The sequence below is a fragment of the Lemur catta genome, chromosome 15 (genome assembly GCF_020740605.2).
Source record: "Lemur catta isolate mLemCat1 chromosome 15, mLemCat1.pri, whole genome shotgun sequence".
Lineage (NCBI taxonomy): Eukaryota > Metazoa > Chordata > Mammalia > Primates > Lemuridae > Lemur > Lemur catta.
The window spans coordinates 20513440-20532361 of record NC_059142.1 but is presented as its reverse complement, the minus strand read 5'-3'; the positions used below and the strand labels follow the sequence as shown (position 1 = coordinate 20532361).

Sequence of the window (18922 nt, the reverse complement as noted above, 5' to 3'; positions counted from 1 at the left end):
GATGAGCTCAGACCATCTTACAACAGTGGCCAGATCATTTTACTTTTTAAAAATATCATCCTCATTTAGCACCAAAATTCTTAAGATGATCAGGTCTACTTCTTCCAGCTTTACACTGCTCCACAGTAATAAACACTAACTAAAATACTATGTATTTAATTTACTTTATTATTCATCCACTCTCCAACATCCACACCCACTCCAGAATATCAGCTCATGAGAGCAGGGAATTTTATAGGCTTTGTTCAGTACTGTATCTCTAGCACCTAAGATAGTACCTGACAGATGCTCAATTACTATTTATTAGCTAAAAGAATTAAGACTATACACCTATCTCTTCTTTAGCACTGATGAGACAAAAAAAAATTACAAGCACTTGAGAACATATTATTTACATTCTTTCTATAATGTAACTATTTCAAACAACTAAACTTTAAAAAACAGGAAGTTCTACTTTAACTATAAGCTTTTTTTTAAATAATTTATTCTCAATCCATCTTATTTTCAGAACTCTTTGAAAGAAAATAAAGTAACATTTAACACTGATACCCAAAATGAATGCACTCATTTTGTACACAGTAATTACCTTATTAAGAAGTGGCTGTAATTTGGTTAGTGCTATTACTGTAGCTTCTATCAGAACTTGACTGTTGTAAGTATCGGGTCCTTTTAAGCAACTTTCAAGTGCCTTTTAGGAAAACAGAATTCTTTATTTTGCTTTCATCGAAATAAAACATTAACTTCTAAACTGAATCTCAGAATCAGTTCAGGAACATTTACTTATTTATTAAGTGTTAGAATGATTTCTAATGTTATGGTGATCTTAGTATTTAGCTCAATATACCTTTGGTTTCTTATTTTTTGATATTTTCATATTATATTCTAATATAATAAGGCATTATTATAGCAAATACAAATTATATAATTTTATATAAGGCTACAGTCTTATCATATAATGAAACACTTTGAAAACTGATAAATTATTTAAGGGTACTTGCTTATCAAAAGAAACAAAATACTTATTTTCTTTTAAAGACATTAGGGAAAGTTTCTTCACTTCAAAGAAAATCAAAATCCATTTTTAAAGGTTTAATAAGCAACATATATCTTACTAAATACAAATTTAAATGTCTTTTAGAAAAATGGAAGATATGCTTTACAACGTGGGAGCTACAAATATTTGGCAGGAGGGACAGGTACCTTGCTAAGAATACGGATAATCTGCTTTATCTGCCCATGAGACACTCGTTTGCTAATACAGCCAAAGACAACAAGAGCTCTTGGTTGCAGAGATGGATTATATTGGAAGGCAAATCTGCAATTAAAAGATTCACATAACTTATAAAAACATTTGTTTACATATACTAAATAAAAAAATTAAAGTATTGATTATGTAGTAATATCTGTCTTTTCAACAATATATATACTTTTACAACTTATATTTAAATTTAGGACATACCTTTGAGCTAATTCTGTCCACTGGTCCAGCCACTTGCACGTTGGAATATCTCTCATACATGCCTAAAAAAAGGGATACTTTGCATATATATAGGTATATAATTCCATGGAAGTGCTTTTACTTAAGCATTAAGTGTAAACCAGCAAAATAAACCAATATTTCTTCTAAACAGTATTAGTATAGAAGAATTACATATATATTGATAAGTTAAAAATGATTTTAACTGAGTTTCTTATAATTTTGCCTTAAATACCTCCATGATCTCCAACAAAGCTTCTGTGACTGTTTCCAAGGATGTCAAAGCAAAAGTCTCCCTCTCATAGGAGCCAGGAGAGAATGACCTGTCCCGGTAACTGGAACGGAAGGCAATAACAGCAGCTGACTTGACTTTGCTAATGCCAAACAGCAAATAAAATTTGGGTAATGAGAACTCTGTTAGACTGAGTCTCAAAACTTGCTTGGTCTCTTCTGTAAAAGAAAAATGGAACAAGTAAAGACTTTGAAGATATTAATTTTTTAATTCTCAAGTACATTTCAAATTTAGAAAATGTGAACATCATATAAAAAAAATAACATAATCATGCTCCCTAAATCAAACCTCTACATACATTAATGCTTGCTGCTTTAGCTCTATTTATCAATAAATTAGTGCTAATGATGGAACACTGTCAACTGGCACTGAGTATTCATAATAGCTTATGTGATAAGTACAAGAGTCTACATGACAAATATACACGAAAATCTTTACTATAGCTTGATATGGAATGGAAGGAATTTATTATTTTTCTTTTTGATAATATTTCATGCCATTACTGCAGGCTTAAATTAGTACCTTGGTGTTAAGGCACCATCATAAATAATAAGATAATCTATACCAATCAGGTGAAGTAAAATGGAGGAAGGAACTGGTGAAACACAAATTCCTTTCCTGGAACTTACCACTGAAATGAAGCTGTGAACAAGTACACAGAGAGTGAATGATATTAATGACCAATCCATGTGTGGAAGCTCTAAGGGAGAGTGGACCTGTGGCTACTAAGAAAGTAACAACGTGGAACAGGTAGGGGAGATGAGCTGCCACATCAAGGGAATTGTTGAAGGACAGCATCAGCATGTAGCGTGCTAAAATGGCAATATCATCCCACATAAGATGTTGTTCTAAAGTAGGAGTTGGAGATAAGCATGTCTTGTCAATTATTTTGCACATCCTTCCAATAACCTATAAGGAGGCAGAATTAAAAAAAAATATGGGGCTTAAACAAAGTTTTATTACAACAAATTTGTTTAATTTTAAAATGACTAATTACAAAACAAAAACCTCCTGATAATAAAAACAGACTATAAACTATATTATGTCATAGTCCAGAAGGCAAAGTTAAAGTGATTACCTTGCTTGAAACCAATTTCACATTTCCAGAAGCCAAAGCTACAGCAGTATCTGCCATCACCTCAGCTTTTATTGATCCCAAGCCACCCGTTGCACTAGTTTTGATGAAACTGTCTAGTACAACATCAAGCAGATCTGTAATCTAGTGGAAGAGGGAAAAATAACACATTTTTAACCACTCTAACCAACTTAATTTTTAATTTAAAAATACTCATGGATATAAAAAATACCCAATCAACATGAAAATTCTATTTTACCAGAGACCTCAAAAATACTAGATTTTACTTAATTTAACAGAGAATATTCAGGAAAGGATGAGGATATTCATTTGATTCCTTGAGAGATTAGAGACTGGTATTTAAAATTTTAAAATCTCTATATATACTATCTTCATTCATTTGCAAAGTATCTCTGTGCTCTTCTAAGACAGTAATGAATGATCAATATAAAATAGTTTTTTGGTTTGTTTTTTTGAGACAGGGTCTCATTCTATCACCTAGGCTAGAGTGCAGTGGCGTCATCATAGCTCATTGCAACCTCAAACTCCTGGGCTCAAGTGATCCTCCCGCCTCAGACTCCTGAGTGGGTAGGCCTACAGGTGTGCGCCACCATGACTGGCCTACATCCTATATTTTAATATTGGCATTCTTATACTAGAGCTATAAGTGAAAGCAGGTGTCCCAAATAATAACATTAAGAAACATTTACTGATACCCATGGTGTGTAGGGAGATAGATTAAAGCATTGTTTACTAAAAATGACCTCAGATTTCTACAGTTAAATTCCACATAATTATGCCATGGAAGAGACTGCTAAAATAACCCTGGCTCTGAGGCATGCATTAGGCATTTACAACTTTGAATCAGAGGAAGAGCTGGGTGGGTGTCTGCATGCTTTCTGAAGAAGGGAATTGTGTTTTCTACAGCTGTATCCCTTGTGCCTAGCACAGTGCTTTGCACAAAGTGGGCACCAGACAAATATCTGCAAAAAGGAGATACTAGATAAATATTTGAGCAAACTCAATACCTGCCCAAGGCTTCCCCATATTTTTGCTTGAATAGAAGGGTACATCTGTTTTTCATTTATGGTCATTGTTATCAGCTTATCAAGAATAGCAGTAACTCTTTGTCGTTTGGCATCATCATTATGCTTACAAAAACGGACTAGATTTGACAGCCATGGAGTCATATATTCCAAACAAAGATGTTTCAATTCAATACCTGGGGAAAAAATACACTATATTAGCACAGATGGTCAATGAAAATTACATCAATAATTATTTTAATATAAAGAATTGGGGGGAAAAAGGTAAAAGATAAAGACCATTACCTAGAGGCAGGCCTAGAGAAAAGAGACTTGGCAAATATATTTTTGAGGACAGATGTGAAGAAAGAGAACAAGCCTTGAAGAAAGTAATTTTAAAAAATTAAGTTTTATTCTCATTATAAAGAGAATATGTGGTAATCATAGAAAGTTTGGTAAAAGGAAAGCATCACCACAAAAATGAAATTGATATTAATAGATTGGTGTATGTCATCTCCCATTACACTTTCAAATCTATGTAGAGATAATGCACATTTATGTGTATGTACACACATACAACTTACCCTCATTCCCCTACAAAAATTAGGATTATGCTGTTATGCACTATGCTCTAAATATTTTTTCACTAAACATTATACTGAGATTATTTATGAATCATTAAAAATTCTCCAAAAACATTTTAACTTTTTATTTGAAAACACTTCAAACTTATAAGACACAAAAAGATTATAGGAATTCCTGTATATACTTCACCTACAGTCTCAAAGACAATTTTTAAAATTGTGTGGTAAAATATACAGGACATAAATTCACCACTATAACCATTTTTAAATGTACAGTTCAGTGACATTAAGTACATTCACATTGTTGTGCAACCATGACCACCATCCACCTCCAGAGCTTCCTCATCTTCCAAACTGAAACTGCACCAAAAATATTTTTAATGTCTTCACATTACTAGATCCTATGAAGATCCAACAATTTAATCAGTTCTTTATTGTTTGACTTTTGGCTGTTTCTAGTTTTTTTTTCTATTATAATGCCACATGATGTTCTAAAGTAGGCAAAATAAATCTATGGCAACAGAGGTCACAATAGTGTTTAGTCTTGGTACGGCAATGATACTGACAGAATCCTTCTGGATGCTGGAAATGTTACGTATTTTGATCTGGAAGGTACTTTTGTGATGTATTTACATGTAAAAGTTCATTAACCTGTTCACTTAAGTTCTGGGCACTTTACTGATGACAAGATTAACTTCAAGTAAAAAAAAATAATGCTATGATAAACATCTTAAAATTCCTTAGCATAAATTCTAAAAAGTAGAATTATGAGGCCAAAAGGTATGAATAGTCTTAAGGGTCTTGATATCTACTTCTAAACAGCTTTCTAGAAAAATTGCTTCTGTTTACAATTCCACAGACCACCAGGACTGAATTTTTAAAAAATCTTGCCAATTTGATAGCTGAATTTGTTATCTCACTATTCTTTCCTTTTGTATTTCTTTGATTTTATTAGTGAACATAAAATATAAATATTTAGCATGATCTATATATTATTGTTGATCCATTTTTCTTACTAATCTATAAGAACTCTTCACGGTTCAGGATGTTAATATTTTCTCATATTTGCTCCAAGTGTATTTCCTAAATTTTAATTTTCATTTTTTTTTTTGAGTAGAGATGCTTTGAAGTTTTATGTAGTCAAATATGTTCACCATTTCCTTTGCTTCCTTTTATCACTTTTTTGCTTCATATATCCTCTAGAAAGCAATTAAATATTCACTTCTTTCTGTTCTTTTTAAAAAATGGTTCTAGTTTTTATATTCAACTCTTAAGTATAGGTAGAACTTATTTGGTATCTTGTGCTGTATGGTGAAGATGAAGACCTAACTTAATTCATTTCCCAATCTTGTTTCTTACATGATTTAATCTCTTCCACATCCGTCTGTGATGCTTCCTTACCAATTTGTTCTCTTAAACTGATCTGACTGCTGATTCTTGAACACCCATGTTTTAATTATTGTACCATCATAAAGTGTTCAGACATCTGTAACATCAAGTCTCTGTTTTCTTTCCTTTCAATATTTTCTTAGCTTTTCTTGTACTTTTAAGTAGAATTTAGAATCATTTGTCCATTCTCAACCCTCAAATTCCATAGCTATTCTAACAGAATTGCATCAAATTTGTACTAACCTGGGAAGAATTGTTCATGCAGAAATTCAATATGCCTGTCCACTCACTCAAATCTTTTCTTATATTAATACCTATCAACAAAGGTTTATACTTTTCTTGTTTTGTCAGTCTTGTACATTTGCTTAACAGTTTTACTCCTACATCTCTTATTTAGGGGAAAAAACATATAAATAGTGACCTAGTTTTGATGAATTGTTAAAGCTTTCAATTATACAGAAAAATCAAGAAAGGTGTTTGAATGCAGGAAAAAAAGTTTTATGTATTATGGAGAGAGAGAGGAAAAGGATAAAAATGTCAGGAAATAAGCTGAGAAAAGATCAACATTTATACTACTGCAGGGTATGAAGATGGACAGATATAACAAGTAGATGTTGAATTTATGAGACTTATTAAAGCCAAGTCAGGACTGACTCTGGACCCTGTATTATGTGCCACTGTACTCTTCATGTACTGTACATGCACAATAAAATCATAGTTCAAAGTCAACCTGAAGAAAAGAGAAAATGACTATTTCCCTAAAATCAAGGAGACAACATGGCTACTTTACTCATGTGGAATTTTCTTCCAAGAAGAGAAATGCTGAAGCTGATTAAACTGAAACAGTGAAGAAAATAAAATACTTTGTAAGTGGTCCAGAAACATGTAAGGTACCAAAATCTTCCACCTTGCTTTTACTGTCAGAATTTCGGTGGATTTCTCAATGTGGCCTACCAGAAGTTCCTTCAGAGTTCCTTCAGTTATAGGGTAACATAGATGTAAAATTAGAAGAGGGGAAAAAAAAAGTAAAAATATAGTAAGTGAATGATGTCACTGGCAAATTCTGAAATGAAAGGGTTTTCTTTGAATTTTCTTAGAATACTGTTAGTATTGAAGAAAAGTATCATTACTTACTAGATTTGCTAAATCCAGAAATGCACTCTTCCAAAAATTCTAACGTGAGGTGTGGCTCATTGGCTGCCAGTGTCTTACTAATAGAGACAATAAAGAGGGTGTTGTTGGCAGGGATACATAAACCTGATGTCTCTAGTAACTGGCCCTCGATTTTTAAATTAAAGGTACAAGTTAAGGCACACAGAAGATTATAGGCAGCTGACCTAGGAGAAAACACAAATAAAGTTGTTTTAAAATGGACTTTTCCTTATAATTCCAAAAACTTTTCATAATATACAACTTGTGATTCTATTACAAAGCATAATCAACTATTTTTAAATTTTATGATCCATTAGAGATGTTATGATTCTATGGTAAAACCAAAATACCCCTTGATCATTTAGGGATGTTTTTTAAAAAGATAGATTCTTGGCATTATCACAAAGAGCACTATAAGACTTCTAAGACAGAGGGGTATAGGTCTACCTAACAGACATTTTACTGGGACATAAAACATGAGAGGTTTATGGTCCTAAGGTGGATCAATAGAAAGAAAGTCAGAACAAGGCATATCATGCTTTTGGTAAGGCCAAATTGTGGTTTCCTCCCAGGCTAGATCCAGTTATAATGGGGATCATAAGACGAGAAATGAGATGGCCTCTCATCAAATTAGAATGTCAAAATCTTTAGTCAGCATCTACTGAATTTCCTTCTGGGTGTCCTACAAGTTATACTACAAGCTTAGAGATTAAAAACAAAATTAACTTATAATTAAGTCTCCCCATTTTTCCTTCTATGACCTCATTATATCATATACAACCTGTGAAAACAAAAAACTGTAATATCCAGGTTACCTGAAGACCAAAGTTCACTTACAAATGTCTGAAAATATATTTAATCAATTTAGGAGACAGCCTAAAAAATTCAGACTCAATTTTAAAATTTTAATTTTTCTCTCCCATCCAGCAAAAGAAAGAGCTCAACTGCTCAGTACATTTCAGGTTTTCCTTACCTCAGAACTTTCATCATGCTAATATATTTATGCAACAATCATACAGAGGAAAAAGAAGCCACTGAAATTTAAGTCTGCCTAAAGGCTTTTTTCTGAAATGACATGCTTTAGCAAAAAGCAGAAGCTGTCACTTGCTTTATGTCACTATAGATGAATAGGGGTTTACCCAGGCTAATAATTATTAGAAGGTTGTTAGCGTTTTTCTACGAAGAAAGAACTTTGAATTAGAAATTAAAGGCAGGCTTAAAGCTCCATTTTCCTAAAATGAGAATGTTAATATTATTGCTTCCAAGTTTCTGTATCCTTTACTAACTCCTAGGAATTCTAAGTTATACTATTCTGACATTGACTTTTACTCTGTATTTTTCAAAAGCTATAAAGAATTGGACTTCTTCAACCTGAGGGCAGGTGTCACAGACCCCTCTGATGAAAGCTAAGCATACATAAAACTTTGTGTACGATTTCTGGGAGTTCATGGACGCCATAATGCTCATCCATGTAAAGAAATCTTGATTTGTTTTTTTCATGTTTAAATAAAGAAGAATCTGGAATCCTAAAAGTCCCACTATAAAACCTGGGCTATGTTATACCCAGGAAAAATTTTCTGAAGCTATGAACTCAGCTATAAAAATCTTGACAGTCCTACAGTACTTGAGACAAAGAATTATCCTGACATGAAAAAAACAGGGGAGAGAAGGGAGAAGGGATACAAAGAGATGTTGGCAGGGAGGGAAAATGCAGGGTAAAAAAATACTACTATTTACTATGCACAAACTATTAGCTAGGTTGCTATACTATACTACCACACATACTATGTATTAAACCTTTGTGAGTATGTAAGGAAGGCACTGTAACCTTTATTTTACAAATGAGAAAACTAGAGCTCAGAGAACTTCGGTACCTTGCCCCAAACCATACATAGTTAGAAAATAGGAGATCAAGGTTTAAACCAAATCTACTGACTCCACAGACCATGCTCTTTCCACATGCAACACTCAAATTACTAAGCCTAAAAAGAATCAATTATACTCTGCTCAGATGACATATTTATCCTAAGATCTCTTTAAAAAATACTGTTAAGTGACATAAGCGCAAAGTATGTAACGATGTTACTGAGTATTGAACATCAGGCCTTCCTTGTCAAACAATGATAATCTGATTTGACTGTTGGGAAACTTAATAGTGATATACTTTTAAACATGGAAAAACTTCTAATTAAAGACGACTCCGGAGGGGAAACAATTTAGGAGTAGATTTTCTAAAAAAGGATATTTTCTTTGGGAAAAAAAAAAATCTGCCATGGTATCTGTTTTAGATGAAAGTTTCCTGGAGAAAGAACATATATTGGTTTAGTGTGAATCACACTATTCAGAATTCCATAGTTTATGTAAATACCCCATAACTTGATGAGGTCACACTGGTTAACCAACGCAGCATACCTTCCAACTTACAGTATTAAGGTAGAGGCTGCTTTAAAAGCTTACCAAGTAGTCTCATTTTAAAAGCAACAAACTCTAAATAAAGTTGAAATGCATTTTTAAAAAAACTTACCGTAAACTAGGATCTGAACTGCCTAAATTAAGTAATGCAATATTAAGCAGTGTCCCAGGGACATCTTTTGGCCGAATCTTGGTGTGCTGGGGGATGGAGTCAGGCTGCGACAACTCCCAGCGGGTCCGGATATGAATGATAGACTGGACGATGGCTTCACACTCCTGGTGCATGAAGGTGAGTGGTGTGCCCTGGTTTGCGATGGTTAAAGTGAACTGGTTCTCATCCACTAGGCAGATCTCTTCAATTTCCGAGGCATAATAGATATCATTTAGAAAGACTGATTGCCCTAGGACTTTTGTTCGCTCTGCTGAGGTTACTTGAACAGCAGTAGAACCAACCTGGAAAGTGGTGGTGAGAGGGTAGAGTGAAGAAGAATTAAATTCCATTACGCAGAATTCTAAGAGGTGCCAAAAACCAACCAACTGACCAAGGTACTATGTTTTGCATTTATGGAAGAGTTACCACTATTACATATTCAAATGGGTTCAATAATTACTGTGATAAATGCTTTCAAAAGAAACTAAAAACATCAGAAAAAATTAATTTTGTTTTTAAAACAGGTCAAGAATCCTATAGAAAAGTAGTAATTTTATCCTGAAGGATGATGTTCCTTACTCTGCAAAAAGCATGTAATAATCAGAAGAACTCTCACTAGGTAATTTCCACTCTCCATACATTCCTACCATTTGATTGACACATAGCAACTGGCCTCTCTACAACACTCTTCTGCCTCCAACCTAACCTATAATTAAATGTACACCTCTCATATCTTTTACAGGACCTCCACAAAGATAGAAGTCTTGGTCTTCCTACATCTAGATTTACTTGACGTTTGACACTCAAAGCGAGAATCACACCCCTAGAAGCCAATGCTTTACTTGACATTTGATACACAATTATGGGGACACCCAGGGAGGCCAGGATATAGTCTAGTTAGTCAAGAAAGGCAATGAGTCATTTACAAAACACAGACTGAAACTTACTTTAATAGAAACTTTGGTGTCTTTGTGAGCTAGCTTGAGAGCATTGTGGAATACCTTCAGGTCCTCTTCTAAAGCCAAGGTGGCAGCTGGTAGTTTCTGTTGTTCATGCTCTATGTGCTCAGCCAGTTTCCCAGGACAGTCTATGAAAACGAGCCTTTTGCTACCTTTGAGGCCAGTCAGCAGCCGCTCATGATATTTGGTGTACTCCCTGACCCAGGAGTTACAATTATAGATATACACTGCAGAGACATTGTCATAAGCAAAGCCAGGAAAAACAACAAACCACTTGGAGAGAAAGTCTGTTTTAAAGCGATTACTAGGCCCAGTATGGGTAAGGTCCACTACAATTTCATATGGCTTTGCATAATATGGCTTTAAGGTCAGCAAGACATGATATATCAGCAAATCACCATTGATTTGCCCAGTTTTGAACCTAAGGAAGATGACAAAAAAGAATAACAGATTGTTAACAGAGTTCTAAATAAATATACAGATGCCACTAATCTATTTTATCTCTTTGTTTTCTGATTAGCTTTCTAGAGAGAATAATATAACAACAATAATAATAAACAATTATTCAAGGTCTAGATTCATTTTTTGAATCAGTTGTTTTTCAGACACTGAGAAATAAGGCCAAAGTAAAAGAGAAGAGACAAATCTCCAATTCAAAAAATTTGAGCAATAGCAACAATCAATAGTTTGCCCCTCAGTCAAGAAAAGAAGAAGACAGTGGGTATTTGTTGGTTGCTTCCTGGCCCACCAAACTTCCCAGGTGAACAGTTTAGGTGAGAATGATCCGCCTGGAGCTCTGGAGTGAACTGGAATGGCGTTAGCCCATCCATTTATCCCATCTTGACTACAGACTGATTCAACAAGGAACACAGGACTCAAATCAAGACAACTTGGGACAAAGAGGCTCAATTCAGAGACTTCCGCAAAAACCGTTGGGATTTGAGACTTAACTTTTCAGATTTATAAAATAGGGAATACATAGCTCTGGGAGTTGCTAGCTCGCATCTTGGGATATGAAAGAAAAACCTGCATAAAAACTGAAGAGGAGCTGAGAAATGAAAAGAGAAACTGGGGCCCTGGCCATATAATTTAAGTGCTAAAGTAAAGCCTCTGCTGGGGTCAAATTTATCCCTGGATTATTACAGCTAATAAATATCATTTTTGAATAAGCCATATTAGATCACATGTTCCTTAAAACCAAAAGAACATTAATGAATGTGGGTAGCCATGGTGAGGACCATGAGAAAGCCCTGAAGAAATGGTACTAGAATTTCAAGTCAAAACAAACTATATTATCTCAGGTCCAATGTTTTCTGTATTTGTTGACTCTGGTGATAGTACTACTAAAAGTAGGGGAAGCTAAATATCTTCACCTCAGAGGTGGGTTAATGGGTACAAAAATACAGTTAGATAGAAGGAACAAGTTCTAGTGTTCACAGTAGGGTGACTATAGTTAAAAATAATTTATTGTCTATTTCAAAATAGCTAGAAGAGAAGATATGAAATGTTCCCAGCACACACACAAAAGAAATATTTGGGGTGTTGGATATCCTAATTATACTGATTTGATCATTACATATTGTATGTATGTATCAAAATATCACATGTACCTCATCAGTATGTACAATTATATAAATTATATTACATAAAAATCTTTAAAATAAGAAAAATATGACAAGTTAAATGATTTTAAAACAAAAGAGAAATATTTAACATTAAATATATGAGGTAGTATGTAATCACTTATTAAAGGAACTGCAGAGAAAAATACTGTTATTAAGTTCAAAACAGGGAGAGATCAACACCAACTGGGCAGTCAGTGAAAGCTACATACAAAATACAGCGGTTGAATGAGGTAGGAGGAATTTAGAACTTAACAAGAGGAGAGACTAGGCAGGCCTCATGGAAAGAGGTAAAGTGGTAACTAGATGTGTTGAGGAAACAGCTAGTTTAACTGGAATAAATTTTGAGAGATAAAGCTGGGAAAATACACAATAGCCAAATTAAGAAGGAACCATAACTGCTCAACCAAGGGGTGTGGGTTTTCTCCTACGGGCACAGTATTTCTCAGAATGTGTTCTGTGGACTGCTGGCATTAGAATCAATTTGTGGTGCTTGATTAAAACAGTTTCCTGGTCCCAGCCCAGACCTACTAAATATGAATCTATGTAGTGGGGCCTGGAAATTTTTACTGTTTTTAAACAACCTTCTCCTCTGATCTTTATGTGCACAAACATTTCTGAATCACAGCTATAGCTATTAGGGAATTATTCAACTTTTTTTCCTTTAAAGAAACGGGTGATATGATCAAAGAAAATGATATATACACGATATACGAAGGAATCAGGCCTAGTAAAAGGTTATTGTGGTAGTCTAAGTACGACCTAATAAGGATCTAAAAATATTACTGTGACAGTAAAAATAGGAAAAAAGAAAACATGCCAAAAATAGGAAGGAAGGACCAACGTGATCCAAAGCCAGATCAGGACTGAAAGAATTAAAAGGCTCTGCTGTATAACAAGCCTCTGAGATTACAAAGAATGTTGCATTATGAACAAAACCAGGAACAGGGAGATCGTGAGGGGTAGCCACTTTAACAGAAAAAATAAAGTCTGTTTTAGACACGTTGAATTTGAGGTGATGACAGGACATTTGAGGGTAGTATGTATGTATACACAGTAGACCACACAAAAGCATTTTCTGTCCCATATAATCTAAGTTTACTAATATTTTCTCAAATCATTGTTGCAGTTCCACAATTTAAAATGTCAGTTATGTTATCACTGTTTCTATTATCTGACCCCGAGGACTCCAAACTCACATTTTCAAATCAGTCTGTAGCATACAAATAAAATTTTTAGAGAAGATTTTTATGCTTCAGGGTAGATGCCATTTTAAAACCTCTTTTGAATAATAATAACATATCATTCAAAAGCTTGCAGCAGGCACACAGAATGAATATAAGGTCAAAGGGAATTAAGCGAAGAACCCTCCCTGCTCTGGAGGCGGGGATTTGTTCTACAAAGCCTCCTGTCATGCCAGTGGCTAACTAGACAAGTTAGAGGTTTTTTTTTTTTCTTTTCCCTGTGACATGTGCTTTAGCTGCAGCAGAAAGGAAATGTGTCATCTGTGGTTTGGTTTTAAAAGTGGAAAACTAGCTGCACATATCCTTTTTTACTGCAGATTTACTTTAAGGTTCATATTCTCCAAGTTTGTTCTGCTTTAAATAGGAAAAGAAGAAAAGAAGTGGGTTATTAAAATCACATTATAATCAGATTTTGACCAGGCATTTTGTAAGGTAGGTCATATATACGGCTTTTCTTATGGCTTTTCACTTCTAACTTTGTACAGAGTAGCATTTGAGGAAGTGCTTTCAAAGAGTGTCTAAGAATCTCACTAACAAAGTAGAATCATGTGATTGAAAATGTATACTGTTTTTTTTCCTGTTCTATTATGTAAAATTTAAGTTAGAAATGGAAAAGATTTACCATAAACATGAAGTCTTAAATTAGGATTAGGAAGAATATGTGTTTTGGACTCCACAAGTGAACTGAGAAGTTCTGTTATTAAAAAAAAGGTTAAAAAAAATAAATTTCTCATTACTAATGCTTAGGCATTATAAATTTTATTGAAAACAACCAGAAATAAAGAAAACTTTTGATAACATAACCTGGCTTTCATGGCATAAATTAGAGATGTAGAAACAGTCCCCAATTCTCAGGCATTTGTGAGGATAAGAGAAAGTCTCATTTTGTCAGCAGCTTGTTTATTTGGCCACGGCAGTACATCTGGCTGAAGACAATCAACAGCAGGCCTATTCTCTGTCCCGTGGTGAGCACTGTTAAAATGTGCACGAATACTATGATGTATACTACATTGTCAGTGAACTAATGTGACAAGAATAACCCACTTTAAATCATTTTCGTATCGAATGTGAAAGTCCAGCCTAGTATAAAAGAATGAAAATTACTGCTAACCCAATTTCAAGTATTTTTTTTTGTGAAAGAATCTTAAAGTATCCAAAGATTTATGTCATTCAAATTAAAAATTAAAGCTGAACACTTTTATACAAAGCCAGTACACTGTACCCTTAACTGTCTACTAACAGTCAAGTCCAAAAAGGAACCTTACATTTGATTATATCTTACTTTTGTTTGTATAACAACATATCACGTTATTCTTAATTTCTATATTTCGATGGTATACAAAAGTTACCTGATGACTAATAACCATGTCTTATAAAAAACCCTGATGCTCAAAAGCATATGGCATCTGTGTTAATTGGTAGTGAGTTTAGAAATATAGGCTCTTACGCCCCACCTAGACCTGATAAATCAGAATCTGCATAAAAAAAAAAAAACACCAAAAAGTACTCATGAACATTTAAGTTTGAGGAGAATCTGTATAAAATACACGTGATTCTTAACCAGGCAATTTCATTTAGTAAACGTCAAGAGAACAATCTAGTTTTGCTTTTATTTCCTTCAAATAAATGCTAACAATAAAATACTCTTTCAAAAGTAGCTCAGGACAAACTGGTATATTATTATAAGACACCTTAATAATGATGATAAATCTTTCCTGCTATGTTAGCAGTACCTGGAACTGCTGAATTCTAAGATATGCCAGTTCTATTTAAACCTTTAATCACATGGTAGGATAATGAGAATTTAGAATAGAACTTAGCCCCTTTTTGTACTGGCTTCCAGGAAGCTCAGAGCCAAAACTGAAATTCAACTTTTCCAATTGTATGTTGACATGCTTACGATCTGTCACTTCATTCTAAATCTCTAAGGTCCTGATGCTCTATTTCTTTCTATTTTGTTGTACAATTTCTTTTTTTAGAATTATGGTAAATCAGAAAAAAATGGTAGGTATAAAAGATGCTGAAAAAAGTCAATAACTTTTGTTGAATTTCTGAAATTATTCAGAAAAATCTGCTGCTTTTTCTTTGTTTTGCCGGATTTTTAGGTTGACAAAACTGGCATGCCTTTGCTTTCAGAAAGTCACAGTTAGTCAGGGGAAATAGAGGGGGAATAGAGGCGAAAAGAGAGAACTACCACTATAAAACTGCTTTCATAAATACTGGGAATATATTTCTAAGTACCAGCTTTATTCTAAGCTTCAAGATAAATACCTAAGAAGAAAAAAGATCATCTTTAATTCCTATTTGAAGTTCATTTTTTTGGCTACTACCTAACTTTCCTTCTTCCTCGCTACCAAAAATATTTGCATTTGCTTTTCATACATGAAGCAAAATGCTCAAGACCATATTCCTCCTTTACTATAAAGATTGGTGACAGATTATTTAGAGGGTGGGGAGTTTCCGCAAGAATGATCCTTTTTTTTTAAACGAGGAATCAAAAGAGTAAAAGCAGAACTATCTTACTCAAAGCAGAAGTCTAGCATGCTTAAAAGGGAGAAAACTATACAAAGCCATGTTATTCAGTTTAAAATGATTAGTAGTTGTTTGTAATGCTAACTTCTGGCACCTAAAAGTATAACAGAAATTAAAATTCTTCTTTGTATATAGCCTAACAGTAATAGAAAAAAATTCAGCTGAGAAGGAATTCAAACAGGGTAACTAATGTCAGGTGTGAGCTTGTAACATTCCAAATATCTTGTAACTACAATTACCAAAAATAGGAACCATTATTATTTCACAAATTAACAAATTATATTGCTATCCCAACAGATAACCAGTATACTCATGGACATGGAACACAGAGGACGTTACCTGCATCTTGCCTTTCTGATGACAACAGTTTTTTCTTTGTCCCCTGGAACAAAAGCAAACTATACCCAGCTGTGGGCTAATAATACTACTGCCTGGGATTCAGTTATTCAAAACAAGATGGGCAGAAACCAAAATGAAAACATTAACACCAACCCTGTAACTCCTGCAGGAGATTACAAAGGTAATTCTACAAACATGCCTGAAATGGCAACATCTCACATCTTAACTTCTAAATCTGAACAGGAGGTTTATATACCTTCTGTTGTCAAGAAGAGTTCTCCCACAGTACAGAGCATTGAAAACACCAGCAAAAGTCACAGTGAAATTTTCAAAAAGGATATCTGTGAGGAAAACAACAACAACATGGCTATGCTAATTTGCTTAATTATAATTGCAGTGCTTTTTCTTATCTGTACCCTGCTATTTCTATCAACTGTGGTTCTGGCAAACAAAGTCTCATCTCTCAGACGATCAAAAACAGTAGGCAAGCGTCAGCCTAGAAGCAATGGAGATTTTCTGGCAAGCAGTGGTCTATGGCCTGCTGAATCAGACACTTGGAAAAGAGCACAACAGCTCACAGGACCCAACCTAATGATGCAATCTACTGGAGTGCTCACAGCTACAAGGGAAAGAAAAGATGAAGGAACTGAAAAACTCACTAACTAACAGATGGTTTACTGAAGAAAATTGCAAAGCAGCAATGTGAAAGATTATAGAGTAAAAATGAAGTCAGTTTGGTATTTAATACCAAAGTGTTGGGCTGATAATCTAAAATTTGTCATGGTAGGCCTTGCAATTTAATTTAAATCAAGCACACAAGAAGGGGAGAAGTATGCCTGCTTATTTAATTACTTAAACTATGTACTTTTGACACTGAATGATTTAAAAGGCAAATAATAAAATCACTAAGCATTTGAGGAAAGTTTTAAAGATAAGTTGAGGACACGAATAGAGAGAAAGGGATAATTAAATATTTCCTGTTCAGCAACAGTAGTTAGATGATCTTTGTCCGAATAAAATTAAACTTTGAAGAATTTTAGTGTGTCCTTACAGCCAAGGATATACTCCAACATTTAATAGAAAGTCAAATTCCTAATGCATAGAGTTGAACTGCATAATTTAATGGCAAATTCTTTGCTGGATGTGGCAGAATCCACACCAGTTCATCTATAAACACAGCTAATTTTAGTCCAGATGTTTTATGGCACACATGATAAAGTGTTTTTCTACCATAAATATTAAATTAAAACTTTTAATTTTGTATAATAAATTTAAACTCATTAGAATAAAACTATGACTATGTATATTTGCATTTACTTTATTATCTTAGAGAACACATTGTAAACACCAATAAGAAATAGAGCACAACTAAATTCGATGAGATTCATAGCCACACCAAGAGGCTAAGCATAAATGTAAAGGATGTTTTACTGTTTAAGAGTAACATTCATCTTTTCTATAAATACTGGTTATTGGAGCATTAATAACAAATATTCAAAGGTTGATTAATTTTTGGACTTTAAGGATGCCAAGTAGCCTAATAAATGATCAATTTTACTTTTTACTATCCAATGTAACATGAGCAAATGAAAAGTGTGTGTGTGTTTGTTCAAGTTAGGAAAACAGGATACTTCAGATAATTGTTTAACCTTTAAGAAACTGGCTTCAAGTAAAATAATGACTTACATTTAAGTCAAGACCTCTATCTTCAATTAAATATTATAAAATTTGGTTTGAGAGACTTTCCAAATATCTACTGAAACTGACACAGGGCATACTAATTAAAGACTAGGCCACATTTAAAAAAAAAATCTTATCTTTTATTGAGCATTTATTTTGGGAATATATTAGTCATTTAAGAAAAGATTTTATACACCTTTTTTCCTAATATGACTATAATCTTACTCTCCCTTCTAGGATAGTGATTCTCACCCTGGCTGGATATCAGAATCACCTGAAGAGTTTTAAAAAAACACCAATGTCTAATTCTCACATCCTCCTTCTGATTCAATGGGAATGGGGTGAGCTCCAGGCATTGGTAATTTTACATAACTCCCTAGGCGATACCACTCTTGGTCATCAAATTTACTTCTTACAAGCTCCATGGCTCCAAATATCTAGGTTACATCTTAAAATGTGAGTGAATGGCCGGACGCAGTGGCTCACGCCTGTAATCCTAGCACTCTGGGAGGCCGAGGCGGGTGGATCGTTTGAGCTCAGGAGTTCAAGACCAACCTGAGCAAGAGCAAGACCCTGTCTCTACTAAAAATAGAAAGAAATTATATGGCCATCTAAAAATATATATAGAAAAAATTAGCCGGGCATGGTGGCACATGCCTGTAGTCCCAGCTACTTGGGAGGCTGAGGCAGGAGGATTGCTTGAGCCCAGGAGTCTGAGCTTGCTATGAGCTAGGTTGACGCCACGGCTCTCTAGCCTGGGCAACAGTGTGAGACTCTGTCTCAAAAAAAAAAAAAAAAAAAAGAGGGGAAAAAATAAAGCCTCAATTTATTACCAATTTGTGAAAAAAGGTCCATTCCCTAAACAATAAATCAAAACCATATTATTCCAACCATATTATTCCAGATAAAGCTAAATGTCAGTGAAGTAAAAGAAAAACATGAGAATACTCCTGCCAATCATGGTGACACCAGATTATTTTTTTTTGGGT

General features: G+C 34.1%; 2 protein-coding genes across 3 annotated transcripts in view; one reads left to right on the top strand and one right to left on the bottom strand.

Annotated features, from left to right (window-relative positions):
• The window catches only part of NF1 (neurofibromin 1), a 248794-nt gene that overhangs the window by 35001 nt on the left and 194871 nt on the right, over positions 1 to 18922 (bottom strand). For both annotated transcript variants that reach the window (XM_045525424.1, XM_045525425.1), the window contains 10 exons: positions 10505 to 10937; positions 9519 to 9859; positions 6977 to 7179; positions 3873 to 4066; positions 2848 to 2988; positions 2399 to 2678; positions 1713 to 1927; positions 1460 to 1521; positions 1201 to 1315; positions 587 to 688 (listed from right to left, as the gene is read on the bottom strand). In XM_045525424.1, coding sequence (XP_045381380.1) covers positions 587 to 688; positions 1201 to 1315; positions 1460 to 1521; positions 1713 to 1927; positions 2399 to 2678; positions 2848 to 2988; positions 3873 to 4066; positions 6977 to 7179; positions 9519 to 9859; positions 10505 to 10937 — 2086 coding nt within the window. The remainder of the gene's footprint in view (positions 1 to 586; positions 689 to 1200; positions 1316 to 1459; positions 1522 to 1712; positions 1928 to 2398; positions 2679 to 2847; positions 2989 to 3872; positions 4067 to 6976; positions 7180 to 9518; positions 9860 to 10504; positions 10938 to 18922) is intronic.
• On the top strand, positions 13448 to 17810 carry EVI2A (ecotropic viral integration site 2A). Its single transcript, XM_045525423.1, has 2 exons — positions 13448 to 13814; positions 16212 to 17810. The coding sequence occupies exon 2, from the start codon at positions 16227 to 16229 to the stop codon at positions 16917 to 16919; it is 693 nt and encodes a 230-aa protein (XP_045381379.1). The 5' UTR covers positions 13448 to 13814; positions 16212 to 16226; the 3' UTR covers positions 16920 to 17810.